The sequence below is a fragment of the Babesia microti genome, chromosome II (assembly GCF_000691945.2).
Source record: "Babesia microti strain RI chromosome II, complete genome".
Classification (NCBI taxonomy): Eukaryota; Apicomplexa; class Aconoidasida; order Piroplasmida; family Babesiidae; genus Babesia; species Babesia microti.
Window position 1 is genome coordinate 548001 of NC_027206.1, and position 21332 is coordinate 569332.

Genomic DNA, 21332 nt, shown 5'->3' on the forward strand with positions numbered 1-21332 from the left:
TTTATATTATGTCTATTCTGTTGGGCGTGACACCATTAGTATTGTACCTGCTCATTGTTAAATTATTTATAAATTTTTGTTTAATAATTTTATTTTGAAATTCGATTCCTATTGGGTTTTGGAAGTTTCTTGCGTGTATCACTATACAATGTTCCAAATTCCCTTTATTTTTATACAACTTTTCCTTGTATTTTTCAACATCCTTCCTATCTGTTACTAATTTAGTAATCAATTTGATCGGAAAGAATCTTGTCATGCAGTTTCTCTCTATCGTTATTATTCCCTTTTCAGTATTAATCTTTGCGATTACTCCAATTGGAGATTCTTTCGAATTTATGTAAAATAATACTTTTACACCGGGTTCTATATTCATTTTATCATGTTTATCAATATTCATATCTGATTCTGCTTTTATAATATTAATTTCAAATATTTTTTCGTTCTTCGTGGAATCAATATACATTGTACTATTTTTTTCACTTTTAGTTGACTCGCTTGTTTCATTATATGTTGATTGAAAAATGTCATTATTATGATCTAAATTAATTTTTATATCTAATTCTATACATTCTTTATCTACACATTTATGATCGCTTGTAGTTATATCATTATTTACAATATCAACAGTGTCACAATCGTACACTTCAATATTATCATAACTGTTAATAAATATTTCATTATTATTATTATTAATACAGCAACTTGTGTCAAGAGAATTAATACATGATAATACTTTCTCCTTGATAGACAGCATCTCAATATCATCACTGGTAAAATCTACAATCCTCCTATAATGACCACTTTTAAGTAGTATTACTTTAGATTTATTGTTATAGATATGGCAGCCAAACATATTTCACATGTAATTCTATATCATTTACGTAAATTTAAATTTTAATCAATTGTTAGTGATAGGTTTTCTACAGGTGTAAATTGTGATAAATGACACGTACGCATGTAGTGGACATGTAGAATATCAAACTGAATTTTAATTATTCTATTAAAAATGTTATTATCTATATAATAATTAGTATAAAACTATTATAGATAGAATTAGAATTCATTTAATGTGTAACCTACAAGTAGAACAAACTGGATCAAATAGACATTATTTAAAAATACAATACACATAGTCTTATATAAATTATCGTTTTACAAAATAATTTTTTAATTACATAATTAACACATTAATAAAGGTATCAATGAATCTTAAAGTTGGGCAATTACAATCTAGTACATATGTATACATACACACTATATCACATAAAACTAGTTGAATGACAGTTTCACATGTATAATGAAAACTTTTTCTATTATCATAACATTTATAACTCTATTTCTCATAACATCAGAGGGACATAATCTCAGTTCAGCTGGTTATACACATCAATTTTTGCAAATAACATCAAAGGAAATAGATCGTGATAGTGTAAATAATAATTATGATTTATTATTTATAATACATAATTAATTATGTATTATAAATGTTTCTCTAAATATAACTTACATAGAACACCGAACCTACTCCAATCGTACACATTGTCTCCCAAGACAACTCAAAGATCAGTGATCAAAAGTAATATTATGACAATTTTAGGGTTGGTAGTTTTTTGAGAAAAAAGATTTGGAATTATTCAAACGGATGGATGGTATATCACTTATAATTTAGAGTTCGAATGCGTCCAATTTCTATCGTCAATTAATTGATAATGAGGTAAGTTGTTCTTGTTATTTAGAAATTAAATTTGTCTCGTATTTGCGGTATAATAATCATAATTTAGATGTAAATGAATGCCAGAATAAGTAATTTAGAATATTTTAAATTTATCAATTTAATCTATTTTATTGTAGTATAATCGTTGTATTTTTAATTAGCTGCTATAGCTTAATTTTTAGATTTATTTTGCTAAATGATGCCTAATAGTTGGTATATATGTTGAATCTGATTTACTATGTAAAAAATGTGAATTAAAAATAAAATATATTACCAGTCATGATTTATCAAAATCCAAAATTATAATAGCAATAATATTTTAAGCATATAATGCGATGGTAAAATATACCTAATAGAGATCTAAGATTACATCAGCAAATTAAATAAGAGAGTTACTGGTATTCATATTTTTCAGTATAACGTATAAAAACTTTATTTAAGCAATGTTACATAGCTAAGAGGAAATTGCGAAATTAGTACACAAACCATTGAGCTACGATTGGGAAGTTGATTGAAATTGATATAAAAATATAGTTAGTAGATAAGAAGTAGGTAAAATTAGTGCCTGAGCTAATACTATGATGGTAATGATGAATACAAAGAACATTTAATCACTGTATGACTTATTTATATAGGATTATATCAATGACATAGAGATTTGGTCGATTAAAGAAAGTAAATAATATATGATGTACGATATTAAAGTAAAAATAAAATTTATATAAGTTAAGAAAGGTACAGTTAGTATGATATAGGTAATTTTGATAAATGGTTTGATTAACAACTATTTTATTAAGGACATTTAAATAGTGATTGGGTTATAAAATTAAAATTTAATGAAAAACAATGCAACTAGAAATGTGTAAGTCCAACAAACTATAAAACTTTACATTATGAGTATTTGAGTTAGATAATATGAATATGTATTGTTTTGGGCAATGTCGCCCATGTGCATTAAATTGCAACAAAAAAGGTATTTAATCAAACTTTTGCTATTATAAAGATCATTCAAACACGACAATCAGGAGATATAAAAGGGAAAACATGATATAGGCTAGTGCTGGTATAACAAATGATTGTCAGGTTACCTTCATCATTATACTTAATCGTGTAGTATGAGAAGAATTTACAACATAATTTTAACTATTAATATTTATTTAGAATAATGTTCTACAATGGATTCCCGATTTAATATCGGTCCTAGTTTCAAAAAACATAAAAAAAGAAAACCCATTGTTGAAGATGATAGGTTTAGGAAACTGAAAGAAATCGAAAAACTTGAAAAATATACCGATGCCATTGTAGATCCATTTGGAAGACCAATATCTTCAAACAAATCCACTAATTATGTTGACGATAAATTCGAATCGGATATCGAATACAGTGAATCGGATGGTGAAACGGAAGATTTGAAAGAAGGTTCGTCAATTTGGGACAAGGAATGTGACATACAACTTGGCGATCCTACAGATAGGATCGCAGTTATTGGCTGCGATTGGGATAATATAAATTCCACGGATATTTTTGCACTATTCCAAACAATGTACAAGTCATATGCATTAGAAAAGAACATTGAAGTAACCAACGTGGTAAAAAGAGCCTCAATTTACCTTTCTAATTTTGGAAAATCGCGTATTCACTCCGAAAGTATAAATGGCCCTACGCTCTTGCCATCCAATTTCAATGCTACCAATACTGAAATTAATGATGAAAAAATTTATACAAATGAAGAAAATTGTGATGATGAACTCTGTGATAGTGATAAATATGAAACCTTCAGGAAGTATCAACTGGAAAAGTCGCGATACTACTACGCAGTTGTTGAACTGTGCAGTGTTGATGTGGCTAGTGTATTGTATGATGAATTAGATGGAGTGGAAGTTGGATTTGCAATTAATTCTTTGGACCTTAGGTTTATCCCTCCTGAAATTCAGTTTACTGATAGTCCAATCTCACAAGCCATCGAAATACCAGCCGGCTATAACCCACCAGTCACAAACACTTCCGCCCTTCGCCATTCTAAGGTTACTTGTTCATGGGATATGGCTCCGGCAAAACGCACTAAGATACTTACCAGAAGGTATAACTATGACCAGTTGAATGATTTATGCATTGACGAGTATATAGCCTCTGATCACTCTTACTCTGATGTATCTGATGGCAAGGCAGCTAATGATAATCGATCGTCAGATTCCAATGATTCTAATTATACAAGTACAATAAATGATACAAATGAAAGTGAAGATGATGATGTTTCTGGTAGGTTCAGAGGTAAACGTAAAAACAATTTAAACAAACTCGAACTAAGTAAGTACAGAGAGTTACTACTAAATACGGCGGATAATGAGGATAGCAGTAAGTACGATAAATTTGGCAATAAAAATGGGAAATCGGTTGAGGGAAAAGCTGGCAATTTTTTAATCTCATTCAATCCCAGAATTGAAAGGTGCAAACAATCAGATTCCAAATCTGACTATACTGTCAATGATTATTCATCAAGTGATATCGAGGAAAACGATGTTAAACAAATGGAGACAAGTTCTAGTAGAAGAAGTAAAAAGAAGATGAAATATTTCAAGCATAAATATGATAAAATGGATGTCTTCCAAGCGGACTTGGAAGATCCGAGATTTGCTGAAGTGTTCACAGGTGAAAACTACGAAATTGACATTACAAACCCCAATTACAAGCACACAGCCACTAATAAATCCATGCTTGATAAGCGTAGGAGGAAATTGTCTCGTGCCTAGACCCACATTGCGCACATAAATTGTTCTACCCAACATTATACATGTATTATAATAATTATATATTTTTATTTAGATAATCAATATGGGTAACCTTAGGGAATTAAAAATTAGTGATATGAATGAGTATCTTTCCAATGTAAGTGCTGTAATTATGTAGCCAGATATCAATGTAGCAAATCGTAAACTATTTGATAAGGTATGCGTGTATTTAAATAGATTAGTATACCTGAGATGGTTGTGCAACTGAGCCAATGTGATGATTTCCCTGAAGAATTTGATTATGATCTGGAAAACACAACAGTTTTTGGATTGTTACTCAAGACTCTTGATAGGCTCATAACTGATTCCACACATATTAATGAGATATTGGCCAATGAACAGGTGGTGATTCACAAGTTACTTAGGCAAAAGAAATATTTCTTTTTGCATGTAAAAATGGGTACGACAGCGTTAGGGTACTTATAGCCAAAAAGATAAAGTATGCTCTGGACTTTAGGGGTAATACAGCATATATGCAGATATAAATGATGAAATGCATTCAATTGCCTGGGAAATGTTATTTGATCCCTACTTTTCAGTACATAATCACATCTCAAAGATGCTACTAAAAGTAATCACTTGCCAATTTAGCTTTTATACGAAGGAAATTCCAAATTGTTTACCGAAAAAAATGTGGAACGCTTAGTTAACTTCATAAAAATAGAAGCTAGGTTTATGGTCAATGAATTCAATGATACAGAACAAATTATCAGTTACAAGCTCAGAATTTTAGACTTTATCGTCGATTCTTCAATTATTTCATCGGATGTTTACAACATTTTTAAAGAATCAGACATATTCGGCGATATTTTCAAGTTTTATAAATGTGATGATGTGCTTTTAATGTTAAATTCACTTCAGATTGCTGAAAAATATATTATGTCTAAATTAGATATTAAATTTCTAAACATATCATTATCTAATGATTGTGAAACGATCAAACTGCTATTTGATGACTTAAAGGCCCGCGCTAATGAATATTTAAGCAATGGGATTAGTGATATAATTCTATCACCTTTACTAGAAATTATCACTACGATAATTGAAATGTATCGTTCTATCAATATATTAATGATTGACAACTGTTACATACTAAGACTTCTTAGTGCCATACTCGCTGAAACAGATTGTGACTCCCGTAATACGGTAGCATTTGCGGCAATTCACTCATTCTATTCCTTATACCATGTGCCAGAGTTTACAGAGATACTGGATAAGTTCACGGATATCCCCACAGGGATGATCAAGAGACTTACTAGTGCCAATGAACAGGTACAATATGAAACAATATGCACATTTATAAAATTAGCCGAAAGTACTATTGATAATGCCGAAATCTTTGAAAAAATGTTCCTGAAGAATGTAGGGCCATTTGTACTAACCAACTTTAACTCATTCCCCCTTGAAGATTGTAGGACGAGGATATATAATTTACTGGAGCTCATGGTGGCCCCGCAATTTAGCTCCTTTAAGACTTTTTACGGGCAAATCATCGAATTCTTCAGAAAATTGGAGTTTAAATTGCAAGATGTAAGTTATGCTGCTACACGAGCTAAAGAAAATTTTCTACAAAAAGTCATTAAAACTAACACACATAATGCTCTGGATATGAAATTTGACCAGAAGGAGATTGATATGTTATACCAAATAATAGCCCAAATCTAACTTGTTGATTCGAATGGCACTAGTTTATAAATTTAAACACATTATAGTTGTACATGCCGAAGGGCATATATGCGATATAATTTGATCAACAGTTTTATTACCTAACCTTACCATAATCTCTTATATCCCTCATGGTATCCCTGGGGTTATTAGTACTATTCCTTAGGTCGATGGCTCTGGTATTTAAGCGCTTAGATGAGGGGTAATTTTCAGTAGATTTGTCCAAGAAAAACCCGCCAATATCCCTATCTACATCAGTAAATCTAGTTGAACTGTCTCCTAATCTCATTTTATCGCCGTAATATCCGTTTAATTGTCCATTTATGGTAGTTGGTGTTGCTTGGTCTATCAAATCATTCTTACGCAAACTCTGTTCTAAGTTCAACAAGTGTTGTTCTTTGGCCGCTAACTCTCTCTCGTTAATTGCCTTTTCCAGCTCAAATTGCTTTTTTTGCCCTTGCAGACTGTACTTTTCCATGGCGAGTAATGATGTTTCTTGCTTAATATCTTCTACGAGTTTGGTGATATCTGACATCTTTTCCTGTAGTTGGATTTGAATTCTTGGATCAATGGCAGAAGTCTCCTCCCGAAGTATTCTATATTGATCATCCCTATCTTGGTTTGTCTGCCTATTCAGATCACCTCTGTATCTACCTCTAGGTGTTTCCTTGTACACCGGATCATACATATCATTAATGACAGCTCTATCGCTGGGGTAAGGTCTATTGGATTCATTACGACGATCAATAGTAGAATCATCATTAACAACTTGTTGCTTTTGTTGTTGTAGGGAAATTGAATTTTGCATTGCAGCGGAGGCAGCTGCCTCCGCTGCAATGGTTTTACGTTTTAATAGTTCTTTCTGTTTCATAATGTCAATTCTAGCTTCCTCAATCTCATTCCATGCTTGTTGGATATTTTCCCGGTTTGAAAGTAATTGCTTTTCTTTAATTAAAATATCTTCTTCCTTGTCTCGGTACGCATCGTTTATTTTATTAAGTTTGCGCCATTTCCGATCAATTTCCTCCATGATACTCTCGTAATACTGACTAAAATTATGCCTATCCATTTCAAGTTTTCTCCGTTCATGTTCAATATCCATCAAACATTGTTGTACAGAACGATTGTTACTATTTTGTTGGGCTTCTGCTGCCATTCTTTGATAGTTATCGCGCTCCTGGTAAACTTTACCTTGATGAATGGACAATTCCCTCTCCCTCATTTCTATATCACGGGATATCCTCTCAATTTGTTGCTCCTTTAATGCCAAATTGTTTTGTCTTTGATCCAACTCATCTAATTTCTTCTTCAAATCCTTTTGCATGTTATTATATTCTTCAAATCTATCATTGATTTGTGTTTCAAGTACTTCGCATTTGTTATATATACTGTCAATAGATTGGCGTTTATCATTTAAGTAAGCGCAATAATCATCCAACTCGCGCTCACGGACTCTTAGATGCCATATAGATCTGGATAACTGAGATTCTCTACTGTTTATCTCATTCTGTTCTGAAAGTAATTGGCACCTGTCATATTCAAGTTGATCAAGCCTCTTGCCTATGTAGCGATAGTACTTTTCCACCTGTTTCCTAGCCTTGCAATTGCAATCAATGACACCAAGCGAACTGTCTAGATGGTCTGTCGGAGTGGGTGTCTGAGTGAAAGTTTGCCTTTTGGACCTGTCCAAAAGTCTAGTCCATTTAGGGAGTACCATTGCACACTCCTTTTACAATCATAATAACCATATTAGGAATGATAACCAAATTATGTTCTAGAATAATAAATGGAATTTTCACAGAATATATAGTTGATATAATTTACATAATGTGCAAAAATTGATATTAGTGTGAATAACCAATTGTGTAATTTAATGAAACTGGTTTCCATTATTCTAGAAGGAATTCATTATTTTGGAAAAGTGTAAATGCCAAAATCAAATTAACAGAACAATGTTAGCATACCACGCGAGGGTGTGGTGTACAAAACTAGTTAAGTATACTGGTGTTAACTATACTAGTTATATCTGGGGGGCATCACTATATATACCGTCACTAAAATATATTCTAATTAGCATATAGCGTGGTTATATATTTAAGTAAATATCATATATTTTGTGAAAATGATGCAAATTGATCCCTCTGGTGAAGTGTCACCCGAAATTCTCAAGGACGGGGCGCAACAGGACAAGGGTGAACATGCACGAATGCAGTATTTTGTCGGAGCAATTGCAGTTGGAGATATGGTAAAATCTACGCTAGGGCCTAAGGGTTTAGATAAAATCCTACAACCTATGAAAATGGAAGGCAGACCTGCAGGGCCAAATGTAGTGACCAATGATGGAGCCACTATACTTAAGTCTGTATGGCTTAACAACCCCGCGGCCAAGATACTAGTTGATATATCAATGCAACAAGATAAAATTTGCGGTGATGGCACCACAGGTGTTGTAGTTTTAGCATCTGAATTACTAAGAGAAGCGGAGATTCTTATTGAAAAGAAGATTCATCCTCAGACAATATGTTCTGGGTATAGAACAGCAACAAAAATAGCTCGTAAAATGCTTGAAAAAATTTCAGTAGACCACCGTAATGATTTTAAACAATTTGAGAAAGATCTTATTAATGTAGCAAAAACTACATTATCATCTAAATTGCTCAGGACTGAGAAGGCTCACTTTGCAGATTTGGCTGTCAAGGCAATAATGCGTGTATTTGAAGAGACAAAGTCTCTAACACTTGATAATACTAATATAAAACCCAAAGTAGACTTATCACTAATCCAAATTATTAAAAAACCTGGAGCTGTTTTGAGAGAATCGTGGTTGGAGGAAGGTTTTATACTCGAGAAACAAATAGGTACAGGACAACCAAAGTCAATGAGTAATTGCAAAGTACTAGTATCTAATACTCCTATGGACGCTGATAAAGTAAAGATTTATGGAGCTAAAGTTACCGTTGACAGTTTCAGTGCTGTTAAAGCCATAGAGGATGCTGAGCGAGAGAAGATGAAGGAAAAGGTAGATAAGATATTAAAGCATGGTTGCAATGTATTCATCAACCGTCAACTCATTTACAATTATCCGGAACAATTGTTTAATGATGCAGGAATAATTAGTATTGAGCACTCTGATTTTGACGGTATGGAGAGATTAGCTGCTTGTTTAGGCGGTGACATAATATCTACATTTGACAACCCGGAAACCGCAGTTTTGGGCTATTGCGATAAAATTGATGAAATAATAATAGGGGAGGATAAGCTTATTAGATTTTCTGGGTGTAAAAAGAAGGGCGCTTGCACCATTGTACTAAGGGGTGGCAGTACACATATATTGGACGAAGCAGAAAGATCACTACATGATGCACTAGCTATTCTGGGTGAAACAATTAGTGACGGATTTATCGTACCGGGTGGAGGAGCATCTGAAATGGCAATGGCATACGCAGTAGAAGAGGCAGCCAAATCCGTTGAGGGAAAGGAAGGATTTGCTGTAGAATCATTTGCAAAAGCCTTACGAATGTTACCTACATATATATTGACAAACGCTGGATTTGATAGTGCAGACATTATCTGCAAGTTGAGGGCTGCTCATAATAGGGGCCAACATACTACAGGTATTGATATTGAAAAATCTGACATTGGCGATATGATTAAGCTTGGTGTTTTTGAATCATACAAGTCTAAACTTTCACAAATTTGTCTAGCTGCAGAGGCGGCTGAGATGTTGATTAGGGTTGATAACATCATAAAATGTGCGCCAAGGCAACGTAGTGGTATGTAGAAATTATTTTTGGTGTTATTTCTTACCAATTGACAAACATACAATATATAATGTGATTGTTTTAATAGTTAATGTTGATTAACAGCAATTTACAATTTTCGTGATAATGTAACACGAGCACAAACCAATCGTATTATTAATTGTTTAATTTTTATACAAAAAATTAACCGTGGGAATTCCTCTATTTTACAAGTGCAGCCTTTTTTAAATTAATATAATAGATTTTATAATTATTCACAAAAATTCTTCATCCTTTTCAATCTCTTAAACTTAAACTTCTCTTCCCTTCTTTTCAATTTGTAGTTCAATATCTGAATTGCAATAATATTACTTCTTGGGGTGATTTGCTCGATTGTATCTGTTCCAGAAATGCCAACTGCTGTTTTGGTTTGTAATCCTAAATTATATGTTTAAATACTTTGGCTTCATCTATTGCTTGCTGTATTAATTTAATACACTGCTCATAATTATAAATTCGTGATGAGTGGACTGAATAAAATTAATGATTACTGTCTGATGAAACAATTAGATAGCCCTTGGAACTAATTTTGTTTTTAGAGGTAATCCTAGCATTAGAAATTTAAATACTTGAGATTGCGCCTAACTTCATCATCTAACCAATCTGCTGTGTCAATATGAAACCGCAATTGGACTTTAGTTTCTGACTATATAACAATATTTGGAATACCTTATTGACACTTTGCCCGCCAGGGCCGGAAGATCTACTGTATTTAGCAGTTAATTTATTCCTAGGTACAATAGAAATGTGTCTACATGGGAATTTGTGAAGATTTTGTAAATAGTGCATATTGTACAAATTAGAAATCAAAAGTTTTGAGTGTATAAACTATTTTTTCGTAGTTTTTTTGGACTTTTTAGATCTATATATATTCATAAACAAAACAACCACTATAAATGAGGCACATAATCCAATCACTCCATATATGGCTTTCCCAAATAAGGGTTGGCTATCGATCCTAAGGGGGGAATAACTAGTGCTGGCAAACATTGAATGCTCGTCCATTACATGTTTAGGTATGGTTCCAGGCAGTCCCAGTTTAGTAGATTCACTAGACACATCAATTTGGTTATTTGGTGAATTATTCATAGCATTGGCCGTTATTTCGTAATGAGGATGGAATGTAGTTGGTTGCATAACTTCCATATGTTGTGTTGGAATAGCCATTTTCATATTTGGCACATATTCCATTGTCGCAGTTTGAATAGGCTGAGTATTTTGTGGAACTTGATCTGCAAATTTTGGATGTACTGCTGCCTTTGAGTCAAGCAATCCTTGTTTGTGATACATTGGAGCAATAGGGCCCCTAAGAAACCTTGAAAGTGATTTTGAGGATGCATTGAGGCCAGTAACTCCGGCATTAACTAATGAATCCATTTTAATAGCTGACTAATCTATTGATGCTTATTCTTTCATAGTTATGCTTTCTGCAACAAATTGCACTCACATATCCATTATTCATTATAATATCACTTATACACTTTTAAGTCGGCACATATATATGATTAGTGATATCTAAATGTGTAATGTATTTAAACTAATCCTATGTATTATTTCTAATTATGCAATCGTCTGTGGTAAAATTAATGAAAAGAATCCATTAAGCGTCACTAATGTAATTGCTTATCGTTCTAATAATTCTCAATGCCAATTCTTTTGTGGTATTTGGAATTTCAGAAGCGATAAAGGCATGGGAGTAGAGATCAAAATTGTTAATAACTTCTGATTTTAAGAAAAAAATACTGATTGAGTAAATTAGGAATATTGTTGGCCATATATTAACCAAAAATATATTGTCAATTGTTTTAGCCACAGGTGCGACGAAAAAATTTATTACTAGCCAGATGTACACGACTTTGAGAAAGTGTTTGGCGTTGTCTTTATCATCATGGGCAGCAACTGACAAACCGATAGAGGCAGGAAGTACAAATCCGAATGAGTATCCCAGAAAATTGAATAGATAATTTATTTTCATTATTTTTGGATGTCAATATATAGGACTCCAATATGTTACATCAATCTAGTGTATATATTATCAGCCCCATCACTCCCACACCTGCTGTAAACATATACTTTGCCATTAATGAAACATTGGAATTAAAATAACAATTTTGGATTGCATTTAACTTATTGTTAATACTATCTAAACATTGTCGACAGAACATATATATATATATATATATGTGCCCGTTGAGCAATTTTCTATAAAATCAAATGAATTGCCGTGTAGATACCATGGAAGGATGTGCTAAATGTGTAAAAGTTTGAAAAAATTATTTAAAAAGTCACTAATATGCATAAGTAGGTTTTCTACCCTTCAATTCTATCCTCTTAGGTACAAGTGCCTCAATGTCAATATCTTCATCCTAAATATACAGTTAAATACCTCCTGTGAATTCTCATCGGTACTATGCTCACTAGCCTCTGTTTCTCCCATAAACCAATTATGCCAATGCAATAACTGAATTAGTGTCGAATCTGCCTTTGCCCTGGTCAGCCTTTAGACTTCGGGTCATATAGGATGCGTAGCATGTAACATTTGGAAATATTACATAAATTTCTTATATGAACATAGTAATACATCATGATAATGATGTAAATTTACAGTGTAAAGGTTATTACACGTAAATATTTGTTCAATTATACACATTATGTAACAATGTATTCTATAAATGGCAAAATATGAATATATAAACAAACATGACATGGAAGAATAGAGTGTAACCATAATTTCTCCTTAATTGATTAAGGGACAATATTTGAAACAAAATTAGTTACTTACTTGAAACATGATAGTTATTTTTGACGGTATTTCTGATGAATTATCTTGGAACCATTCATTGAACGAAGAATGCGATATTATCCCACAGCAATATAGGGAATCAAACACTGCTTCAATAAGGAACAGATCGTTACTAAGGGAAGGTAAATTCCAGTAATTGCATATTATGGATATTTGATTTAGTAAGTGGAGTTCATGGTTCTTAATATTGCTAATTCCAATAAGGTATTTAAGCCATCCCTTAATTTTACTCATAAGGGCATTGGATTGTTCTAGAGTCTTGACGTCAGACATCTTGCACACAATATAGCATAAAGCTACAACTGAAGGTACAATGGTTTCAAAGCAATTGTTTGAATTGTTCTCAATAGAAACACTATTTATATGATCCACCATTGTGCTGTAATCAGTCGCACCATTTTCAAAAATCTGTATTGTAGTATCGAGAACCAGTTTAGCTCTCTCAGGATCACAGTTAAACAGTGCATTGTACGAAAGTATTTCATTTTTACAGGCCTCTTCCAGTTCCTTCTGTTTTCTGATAGCTACCATCCTAGACTTTAGGGCTAGATCTATTTCGGCACCTGTATCATCAGTATCATTGATATTGGCTATGGATTTACTTTGAGTCTTAACTGATTTATTAGTTAACTCAGTGACACCATTATCAATAGAAGCTTGTTGTTCCATAACAAAATCTTTATTATTTGTGACTAAGGATCGTGAGTTTACAGAATCTAACTTATTCTCTGCTTCAGACTTTGCTTTTGATCCCTTCGGTAAAAGTTTCAATTTCAATCGTTGGGGACGGGTGTCAACATGTTCCGATTTTTTGGAACCAAATCGAGAATCCGACCTTTGACAAGAAGAATCCCTCCAATTCTTATCCGGGGATTCCCTAGATAATGTCCTAAGATTAGACCAGGAATCATCATTTAATTCAGGGCTACATCCTTTGGAAGCCACTCTTCTAATGTTACTGAAAGAACCATCGGTTTTTTCACGAGTATCATCATCAATCCTCCATGAACTAGTGACATCCTCACCGTCTCTAAATCCCCTACTCTCCGAATTAAACCTATCATCATATCTTCTATTTCTATACCCCGGCTTTTGCTTATCATCTGCACTAGAGGGTGGTATTTTTATATCCACCAGTTTAAACATATTCTGAAGACTCGTCAAATTTACAACGGTGCATTTCTTCCGTACCATTTTCACAGTTAAAGAAAAAACTCATAAATTATCTACAAGATAGGTATGAACGTAAAAATTTGAAAATGTGGTAATGAATGGCTTATACAGAAAAGTATGTTATAAAATGGAGAATAATTGCCCCATGTGTAATAACACTTTAGTCCGTCATTATTTATTCTACATAATTAAACATTTCTCTCTGAAAATATTTATGATGCCAGTATCAACACATTAACTCATAATATTATGTGTCTTTCTACTAGTGTTACATATTATTATTAAATGTGATATTCGACACATTAGTTAAATATTAGCAAATAATTGCACAAAGAAACTCTGTTATTGAGTTATTGGTTATTATTTCTTTACTCTTACTGTAATTCTGTGATAGTTATGGCAAAGTAAGTAGTGGAATATGTGGAGTTGCAGTAGAGATAAAATGCCTAAATTATTGGTTAATATAATAATATTTAATTGTATATAGTAGGTGTGGTGATATTTGCAAATTAATTATTGAGTATTTAAATAGCTATTGTTGCTTGTATTGAGTATAAAAGACTCTGGGGGTATGAGGTGAGCAATACTATTTCCGCTGGATAGTTTATATTTATCGCAATACTTAATCATTCTATGTTGTTCCACCAACAATTTTGTTCGTATATTATATACTGCAACATAGCCACACCAATTGTTGGATACAATGTTTTACTATAAACATTGGAGATATGTATTGAAACTAATTTATCACATGTGACAAATTATGCTATCTAACTACACTAAGGAATAATATGATACCCGTGATCATCTCTAAATCATAATTTTAAACCTCTTCATAACTCTAATTTAACCACTTTGCCAACTCTAAACCCTCACTTACATAACCCTACGTTGGTGTATACCTCGATTTTGTCCAAACGGGTAGATCAAACTAATTATGTACAGTATAAAAATGTCATTTTTGTCAATAAAAAAACAATATAATCGGATCCTCCATAGGCAAGGCCATCGCAATCGTATTCTCTTAGCACGAAGTTTACCGGAAATAACATACATTGACATTTTGCCTAATAATCATAATGAATACGGCACTGATGACAATGATAATGGAAACAGTTATATCGGTGATAACAACAGGCATTATCTATTCAAAAGAGGATACTTCAATTCTCCTTCACCAATTTACTACAGCTCTGAGTATATCGATGGGAAGAGTGATATACTAGATACGGGGTGGTATAAACCCAATCCCATCATAAAAATAAATATTTTAAATATGACATATGGCGCAGTTTCAGCACATAACGGTGCATACGCTGCTGATGGCGTTGGTGGCAGCAAACTCATGGAAATGTAGTATGCCCAAAAACGTTATGTGGAAAATTGTGGCGTTGAAAAATATAATGATAAATACTTCTACCATAAGTCTCAGCAAATGGTCTACTTGCCTGTACATATGAAAAACTCTATTTCTATCTATGATTTAAAGAGCGAAGATTGCAATAATAACTATTCTTGCGAGCCATGCCCACCGCAGTTTTTTTTAAATGGTACTAGTAAATAAGTTAATCTCAGTGTTAACTATGATGAGAAATGTGATTATTACCCCTATGCACCTGAATATCACAATTATTCGCCGCCTAATAAACCCTTTTCCATGTCTGAACACTATAATGATGCTCTTTTTAAGTCAGTGAAAAGGGAACATTATATTTGTCTTATGGCAATAATGGGTCTCTCAATGAAGAATCCCCACTAAGGAGAAAATTTTATCAAACTGACCCTTAAGTATATTGGCTCATACATCTCATTGAGATATGTTTAATAACTTGTTGCAAGCTAATTCTGTAAATTATTTAGGTTTATCATTTAGATATTTTTCAGTTTTATACCAAAGTTTTTTGTCTAATCATGAATTCGATTACTTTTTTCGATATAGATAAATCTTACACATTCTTAGTTAATTAAATATTTGATAATTGTTGTATTATATAACTATAATTAATTGAGATTTTTATCAATAATAGTTTATATTTAATATAAGTGAAGAAGCCATAAAATTGTATCCGACATAAATAAAGTTATTAGTTAGATTTAGATTTATTAATTGTCTTTATAACATATATCGTGTAATATTATCACAAAATACGATTTTTAAAGATTTATTAGCAATTAATTAACGCGTATTATAATGATTCTATCAATTATTATAAGATTCCACAGACATTTATTATATAATTGAGTGTAATATGCATAAATAATTCTTACAGTTGAATTGTTCATTATAAATCATTGCTTATAATTGTTTACCAAAACAAAGATCGACCATTTATATTGTCAAATTATTCACTATAATAATAATTTTCAGATTGTCACATAGTAAACCTATCAACTCCCATCTATCACTTATAATAAATTGAAGTGGCAAATTCACTTATAATTATTTATTTAACTATTCATTAAAAAAGATAACATAATCATACGAGCCTGACCAATCATAAACTATTGATTTTAAATACCAATAATTAACGACTAAGTAATAGTTTTGGAACCAATACTCAGTTTCTATGGAAAGTATCTTGAAGTAGCGCATCAACTATCAGATTTTTTACCTCGTGACAAAGATCTGGACGCACGTGATCTAGAACTAGAACTTCTTGATCTGGACCTAAACCTGAAGCCTTTATCACTTTCACTATCTCGATATTTGTGATCCTTATATATACTCTCAGAAGCTGATCTTCCATCGTTATTTCCAGGATGGACCTTTATAATTAAATGTGTTACTCTGATGATACTCTTGGAGTAAATATTTTTGAACTCTGACTTATCCAAATTTTCTAGCGCCCATTCCATATCTTTTTTTGTCTCATACTCAACGTAACCTTTCTATATTAATAAATAATGACACCCCTCTATTGACACTGGAATACCCAACTGGTCCTGCCTTCCGCATATGATCCTTTAGATCCTGCCAGCTAGCGGAGCTGGGCAAATTGTCTACGATTACTCGGTAATCAGTTCTAGAAATTAAAGGTTAAATTACCGCATAGGAGGACCTCTTGACGATTTACCACCCTTTTCCCTTAGTATATCTACAAAAATACGATATCTTCCGAATTTATATCCATCACGATATTTTATAGCATCGTCGACGGAACTTGATGAATCAAATTCAATGTAAGCATAACATTCGTCATCTCTGCGGCGACTCTGTTTAATGGTAATCTGCCTGATCCTCCCAAACTAAATGTAAAATTGTTATGATACCTTGTAAAATTTGTCATCAAGTTCATGTTCTGTGATGTCTGGTGGAAGATTAGCAACGTAGATGCATGCATTGGTATTTCTCATAGCAGATCACAAATATATCAAGTGTACACGTTAAAAAACTATATTTAATCGTGTGTTATAGGCTTATTAGCAGTTGTCTTGGATTCTACACCCAAAGGTCAAAATGGGTTACAGTCTGGGGTGCGTTATACATAACGCTAAGCACAATGATCAACTAGCAAACTTGCATATTTGACTTTACATCACACACAGTCGGTTTAAATAGTTGTGTTATGAAATCTACTGTTTTAAAACTTGGTGCTTTGGGCACATTGGCCTTTGGTGGTAGCTTAGCAATTGTTCGTAAGGAACATTACAAGAGTTCAATAGACAAAGATGTAATTTATACCACCGGAAATATTAAGAATAGAAAGCAAATGTTGGAGGATTTAAAACACAATCATTTCGATGTTGTCATCATTGGTGGCGGAGCCACAGGTACTTCAGTGGCTTTAGATTTTGCAACTAGGGGTATCAAATGTGCACTACTCGAAGCGAATGATTTTGGATCAGGAACTTCGTCCAAGTCCACCAAACTATTGCATGGCGGCGTTAGATATCTTGAAAGTGCTCTACTTAAACTGGATTTCTTTGAGTTGTACTTTGTTTGGAGAGCCTTGGAGGAAAGGGCGCATTTGCTGAACTCTATGCCCTATGCAAACACTCCACTTGCAATAGTATTGCCTTTCTATAAGAAATGGCAAGTTCCCTATTTTTGGTTCAATATAAAGGTCTACGAACTATTGGCTCGTTTTGTTTGTCTAAACCAGACAGGAGTTCCTGCGTCTTACTTCACTTTCAAGGGGAAAACGCTAGAAAATTTTCCACAACTCAGAGAAGATGGATTGCTAGGTTCGGTGGTATATTATGATGGGCAACATAATGATTCTAGGACTAATGCCATGATAGCTTTTACAAGTGCCATGCAGGGATATGTTCCAGGACAAGAGGCCTCGACTATCGCAAATCATGCAAAAGTTACAAGTTATATATCAAATAGTTCTGGGCAAGTAGTGGGAGTTAATGTAAAGGACACTATTAGTGGCGAAGAATTTAAAGTTATGGGGAAAGTAGTGGTTAATTGTGCAGGTGAGTTTGTTTATTTAAATAAAAATTCCCAATATAAAGACAATTTTTAGCTATATAACATCAGTATACAATAAATAATGACCTAATATGTGCAATTTTGAATCATGAACACACACATTGCGTAAATATTTTAACAGTGCTACACAAAATATTTACATGCGCGTATAGTGGGATGTGTCATATAATTGAGAACTTGTCAAATGAAACAATCCTACATGTATATACTGTTTGGATATAAAATTTAAACATATAATATATGATTTCTAAATCAATTATTTATTTAAAATAAGCAGTGAATATATGTGTCTTACACCATTATTTTAAATATTTGATTTTATTTATCTTAATTTTCACTTACAATATTAATTAGTTTGTTGATTAGTTATAAATTGATATTTATATATGATTTTAAATCTATAAATAAAATTCATGATAATTATTTATGAATTACTGAGAAATTGACTTGATGCTTGTCAATTTTTATAATGTATAATATGCGATCTAACTTAGGCCCTTTTGCTGATAAAGTCCGGGAAATGGGCATTAAAGAGCACAAATCGCGAATGTTACACTCAAGAGGTAATACAATTGTGACTTAGGTACACACATTGTTGTACCCAAGTATTTCTGCCCGAATGAGCATGGATTGTTTATTTCAAAGACCACCGACGGGCGTGTATTGTTTGTTATCCCATGGTTAAACCACGCCCTACTAGGCACTACTGACAACGCTGATGATCTTGCATGGAACCCTGAAGTTAAAAAGGCAGACATCGACTTTATAGTTAATGATGCATCGCTAATGCTCAATATTGATCCTGAGTTTTTGAGGAAGAATATAAAATCACAATGGGCTGGCTTACGTCCACTGATAGCTGGAGTGGATGCAGTTAATGAAACGGGAAAGCTTTCTAGAGGGCACATGATAATTGTGGATCCTAATGGTGTAATCAATGTTTTGGGTGGGAAATGGACAATAAGTCGTTTAATGGCTGAAGAGTGTGTTGATAAAGCATTGAGTGTGCACAAGGACAAATTGGAACCAAAGTTCAAATGCCGCACCAAAAATATTAGGTTATTAGGTTCAAGCGATGAGTATGGCAATTACTCAAAAGATGACCTAGATCCAAAATATAGCTTACTAGCTACTTCATTGGTCAGGGATTTCCCTGAGTTGACTTATGAACAAGCAAGCCATCTGGTTAGAAGTTACGGTTACAATGCCAAAAAGGTGTGTTCTATAGGTAGAAATAAAGGTCTACTAAAACCATTAAGTGCTAAACACCCATTTTTACTGGCAGAGATACCATATGTGGTGGAGTAAGTCAATTATTATTATGTTATATAAATACTAAATTTACAATTTGATTGTTTAATAATAATCACTAGTATATGAATGAATAATGACATAGGAATGAAATGGCTTGCACAGTGATTGACGTACTGGCTAGACGATTAAGATTGGCCTTTTTAGACTCTAAGGAAGCAATAAGTGCAACTCAGATTACTGCCGATTTGATGGGCCAATATTTGAATTGGGACGACGGGATGAAAAGGAAAAACATCTTCGACGCTACACAGTACTTTGGTAAAATGATGGGAACATGACAACGTTATATGGTTTTTACCAACATACTTGCAACGGATGTATTTAATTTATAAAATTAGTACAGATTGTATTTATTTATACGGTAAATGTTGTAAATACATGTCAAACTAGGTCCCCCCTTGGCTTAACCCAGTTAATCTTATGCTCCGGGGCACTCGAATAAAAAAGTCTCATATCTGCCCTATATTGCCAATTCATTTCCTTCCATAAATAGGCAAAGTATATTCCAATTAGCATCCCTAATATATATTCCCTTAGTGATATTACAACGTTATATTCAGCAGCAACCTGTTGCCGATAGGTATACCAGGCACTTTCCCAAGAGACTAGATCTTCGCACAACTTTTCTTGTGCAGTCCTAAAAGGCATGGCGATAAGTTTGCGGTAAATCTTGAGAGGCTTGGAAAATTTGTAAAACATCTCCTCATAATCATCAAATGTAAATTCACCGCGTATCAGTTTATCCATATATGGTTTTAGGGATGGAGTATCATCGCCCAGTTTTTTCAGAAAAGGATAGAATTGGGGTGGTAAACGGTATGTATGTTCAATCCTGGAACCAATTTCAGGAGGGATTGTCGCGGGGATCCTAAATTGTGTGTTGTGATTACCCAAAAAAATTACGAGGCATTACATCCAGCGATTCATCTATAAAAGGTTGAGTACCTGGTCTAGTCATGTTAAAAACGGTCATTATAGGCGATCCTGTGAGTGTAGGTTCATATTTAAGTGAACGATAACTGGCATCGTCCCATGGGTTTTCTGGTTTCTCATGTCCATAAACACCCAAGTTGTCGTCAGATTTTTTCGAAAAGCATCTTATTGTGATTAGATTATTGTATTTCCAAGGGTTATGATTGAGAACGAACCGGTTGGTACGAATCAGGGACATTTCCCCACTGTCACCGCTACCACTGTTGAACTGTGTATCATGCCACCTACTACATTACATCGGAATTAAAAACTTACTCTTGATATTTTTATTAATTTTAATATTCCGTGATAATTTTTAAAAAATGAATAATCTTTCATATTATGGAAATGTACTGTAACTCTAATTGCTTATTTATGCATAATTACATCACAGCTATGGTAAACGTTTTGGGTAGTTCTTATTCGGTGTGATTTTAGTAAAATTTTTAGTTGATCAATCCGGCCCACGTTTACATATGGAATATAATAATTTAAACGTTGAAGTTTTCAATTAACGCATGTTTGAATGTATACTACTGATAAACTAAGTGCTGGCTCGTATAATTTTTGATTATTAGCCGTCAATATATTTTGCTCTGGGATACTTCTCTCATTTTACTATTGATAATCTGCTACTGCTAGTTTATATTGTATACATTAATAC

At 33.1% G+C, this 21332-nt stretch overlaps 14 protein-coding genes across 14 annotated transcripts; 6 read left to right on the top strand and 8 right to left on the bottom strand.

The window, feature by feature from the left end:
* Position 1: 1 nt before the first annotated feature.
* BMR1_02g01505 (hypothetical protein) lies at positions 2 to 853 on the bottom strand (the record flags this gene model as incomplete). Its single annotated transcript, XM_012792617.1, has 1 exon — positions 2 to 853. The coding sequence occupies one exon, from the start codon at positions 851 to 853 to the stop codon at positions 2 to 4; it is 852 nt and encodes a 283-aa protein (XP_012648071.1).
* Positions 1298 to 1807, top strand: BMR1_02g01510 (hypothetical protein; the record flags this gene model as incomplete). Its single annotated transcript, XM_021483165.1, has 6 exons — positions 1298 to 1429; positions 1512 to 1576; positions 1598 to 1649; positions 1670 to 1714; positions 1737 to 1761; positions 1782 to 1807. The coding sequence occupies 6 exons, from the start codon at positions 1298 to 1300 to the stop codon at positions 1805 to 1807; spliced, it is 345 nt and encodes a 114-aa protein (XP_021338118.1).
* BMR1_02g01511 (Pre-rRNA-processing protein ESF1) lies at positions 2890 to 4464 on the top strand (the record flags this gene model as incomplete). Its single annotated transcript, XM_021483166.1, has 1 exon — positions 2890 to 4464. The coding sequence occupies one exon, from the start codon at positions 2890 to 2892 to the stop codon at positions 4462 to 4464; it is 1575 nt and encodes a 524-aa protein (XP_021338119.1).
* BMR1_02g01512 (hypothetical protein) lies at positions 4547 to 6168 on the top strand (the record flags this gene model as incomplete). Its single annotated transcript, XM_021483167.1, has 6 exons — positions 4547 to 4600; positions 4622 to 4660; positions 4681 to 4845; positions 4869 to 4962; positions 4983 to 5074; positions 5095 to 6168. 6 exons carry the CDS (start codon positions 4547 to 4549, stop codon positions 6166 to 6168), a joined length of 1518 nt encoding a protein of 505 aa, XP_021338120.1.
* On the bottom strand, positions 6266 to 7885 carry BMR1_02g01520 (hypothetical protein; the record flags this gene model as incomplete). Its single annotated transcript, XM_012792620.1, has 1 exon — positions 6266 to 7885. The coding sequence occupies one exon, from the start codon at positions 7883 to 7885 to the stop codon at positions 6266 to 6268; it is 1620 nt and encodes a 539-aa protein (XP_012648074.1).
* Positions 8291 to 9949, top strand: BMR1_02g01525 (T-complex protein 1 subunit beta; the record flags this gene model as incomplete). The annotated part of the gene is made up of 1 exon (XM_012792621.1): positions 8291 to 9949. One exon carries the CDS (start codon positions 8291 to 8293, stop codon positions 9947 to 9949), a length of 1659 nt encoding a protein of 552 aa, XP_012648075.1.
* Positions 10180 to 10757, bottom strand: BMR1_02g01530 (Peptidyl-tRNA hydrolase ICT1 mitochondrial; the record flags this gene model as incomplete). Its single annotated transcript, XM_021483168.1, has 6 exons — positions 10180 to 10260; positions 10281 to 10346; positions 10368 to 10438; positions 10460 to 10515; positions 10538 to 10614; positions 10638 to 10757. 6 exons carry the CDS (start codon positions 10755 to 10757, stop codon positions 10180 to 10182), a joined length of 471 nt encoding a protein of 156 aa, XP_021338121.1.
* Positions 10758 to 10796: 39 nt separating this feature from the next.
* On the bottom strand, positions 10797 to 11345 carry BMR1_02g01535 (hypothetical protein; the record flags this gene model as incomplete). The annotated part of the gene is made up of 1 exon (XM_012792623.1): positions 10797 to 11345. The coding sequence occupies one exon, from the start codon at positions 11343 to 11345 to the stop codon at positions 10797 to 10799; it is 549 nt and encodes a 182-aa protein (XP_012648077.1).
* On the bottom strand, positions 11569 to 11943 carry BMR1_02g01540 (hypothetical protein; the record flags this gene model as incomplete). The annotated part of the gene is made up of 1 exon (XM_012792624.1): positions 11569 to 11943. One exon carries the CDS (start codon positions 11941 to 11943, stop codon positions 11569 to 11571), a length of 375 nt encoding a protein of 124 aa, XP_012648078.1.
* Positions 12257 to 13965, bottom strand: BMR1_02g01541 (Uncharacterized protein PF11_0207; the record flags this gene model as incomplete). Its single annotated transcript, XM_021483169.1, has 3 exons — positions 12257 to 12334; positions 12355 to 12429; positions 12751 to 13965. The coding sequence occupies 3 exons, from the start codon at positions 13963 to 13965 to the stop codon at positions 12257 to 12259; spliced, it is 1368 nt and encodes a 455-aa protein (XP_021338122.1).
* BMR1_02g01542 (hypothetical protein) lies at positions 14882 to 15301 on the top strand (the record flags this gene model as incomplete). The annotated part of the gene is made up of 1 exon (XM_021483170.1): positions 14882 to 15301. One exon carries the CDS (start codon positions 14882 to 14884, stop codon positions 15299 to 15301), a length of 420 nt encoding a protein of 139 aa, XP_021338123.1.
* Positions 16537 to 17298, bottom strand: BMR1_02g01555 (RNA recognition motif. (a.k.a. RRM RBD or RNP domain); the record flags this gene model as incomplete). Its single annotated transcript, XM_021483171.1, has 5 exons — positions 16537 to 16710; positions 16732 to 16833; positions 16856 to 16967; positions 16991 to 17190; positions 17215 to 17298. 5 exons carry the CDS (start codon positions 17296 to 17298, stop codon positions 16537 to 16539), a joined length of 672 nt encoding a protein of 223 aa, XP_021338124.1.
* On the top strand, positions 17511 to 19974 carry BMR1_02g01560 (glycerol-3-phosphate dehydrogenase; the record flags this gene model as incomplete). Its single annotated transcript, XM_012792628.1, has 5 exons — positions 17511 to 18366; positions 18877 to 18945; positions 18966 to 19448; positions 19482 to 19686; positions 19779 to 19974. 5 exons carry the CDS (start codon positions 17511 to 17513, stop codon positions 19972 to 19974), a joined length of 1809 nt encoding a protein of 602 aa, XP_012648082.1.
* Positions 20078 to 20867, bottom strand: BMR1_02g01565 (conserved Plasmodium protein, unknown function; the record flags this gene model as incomplete). Its single annotated transcript, XM_012792629.1, has 2 exons — positions 20078 to 20564; positions 20587 to 20867. The coding sequence occupies 2 exons, from the start codon at positions 20865 to 20867 to the stop codon at positions 20078 to 20080; spliced, it is 768 nt and encodes a 255-aa protein (XP_012648083.1).
* Between the last annotated feature and the right edge of the window lie 465 nt (positions 20868 to 21332).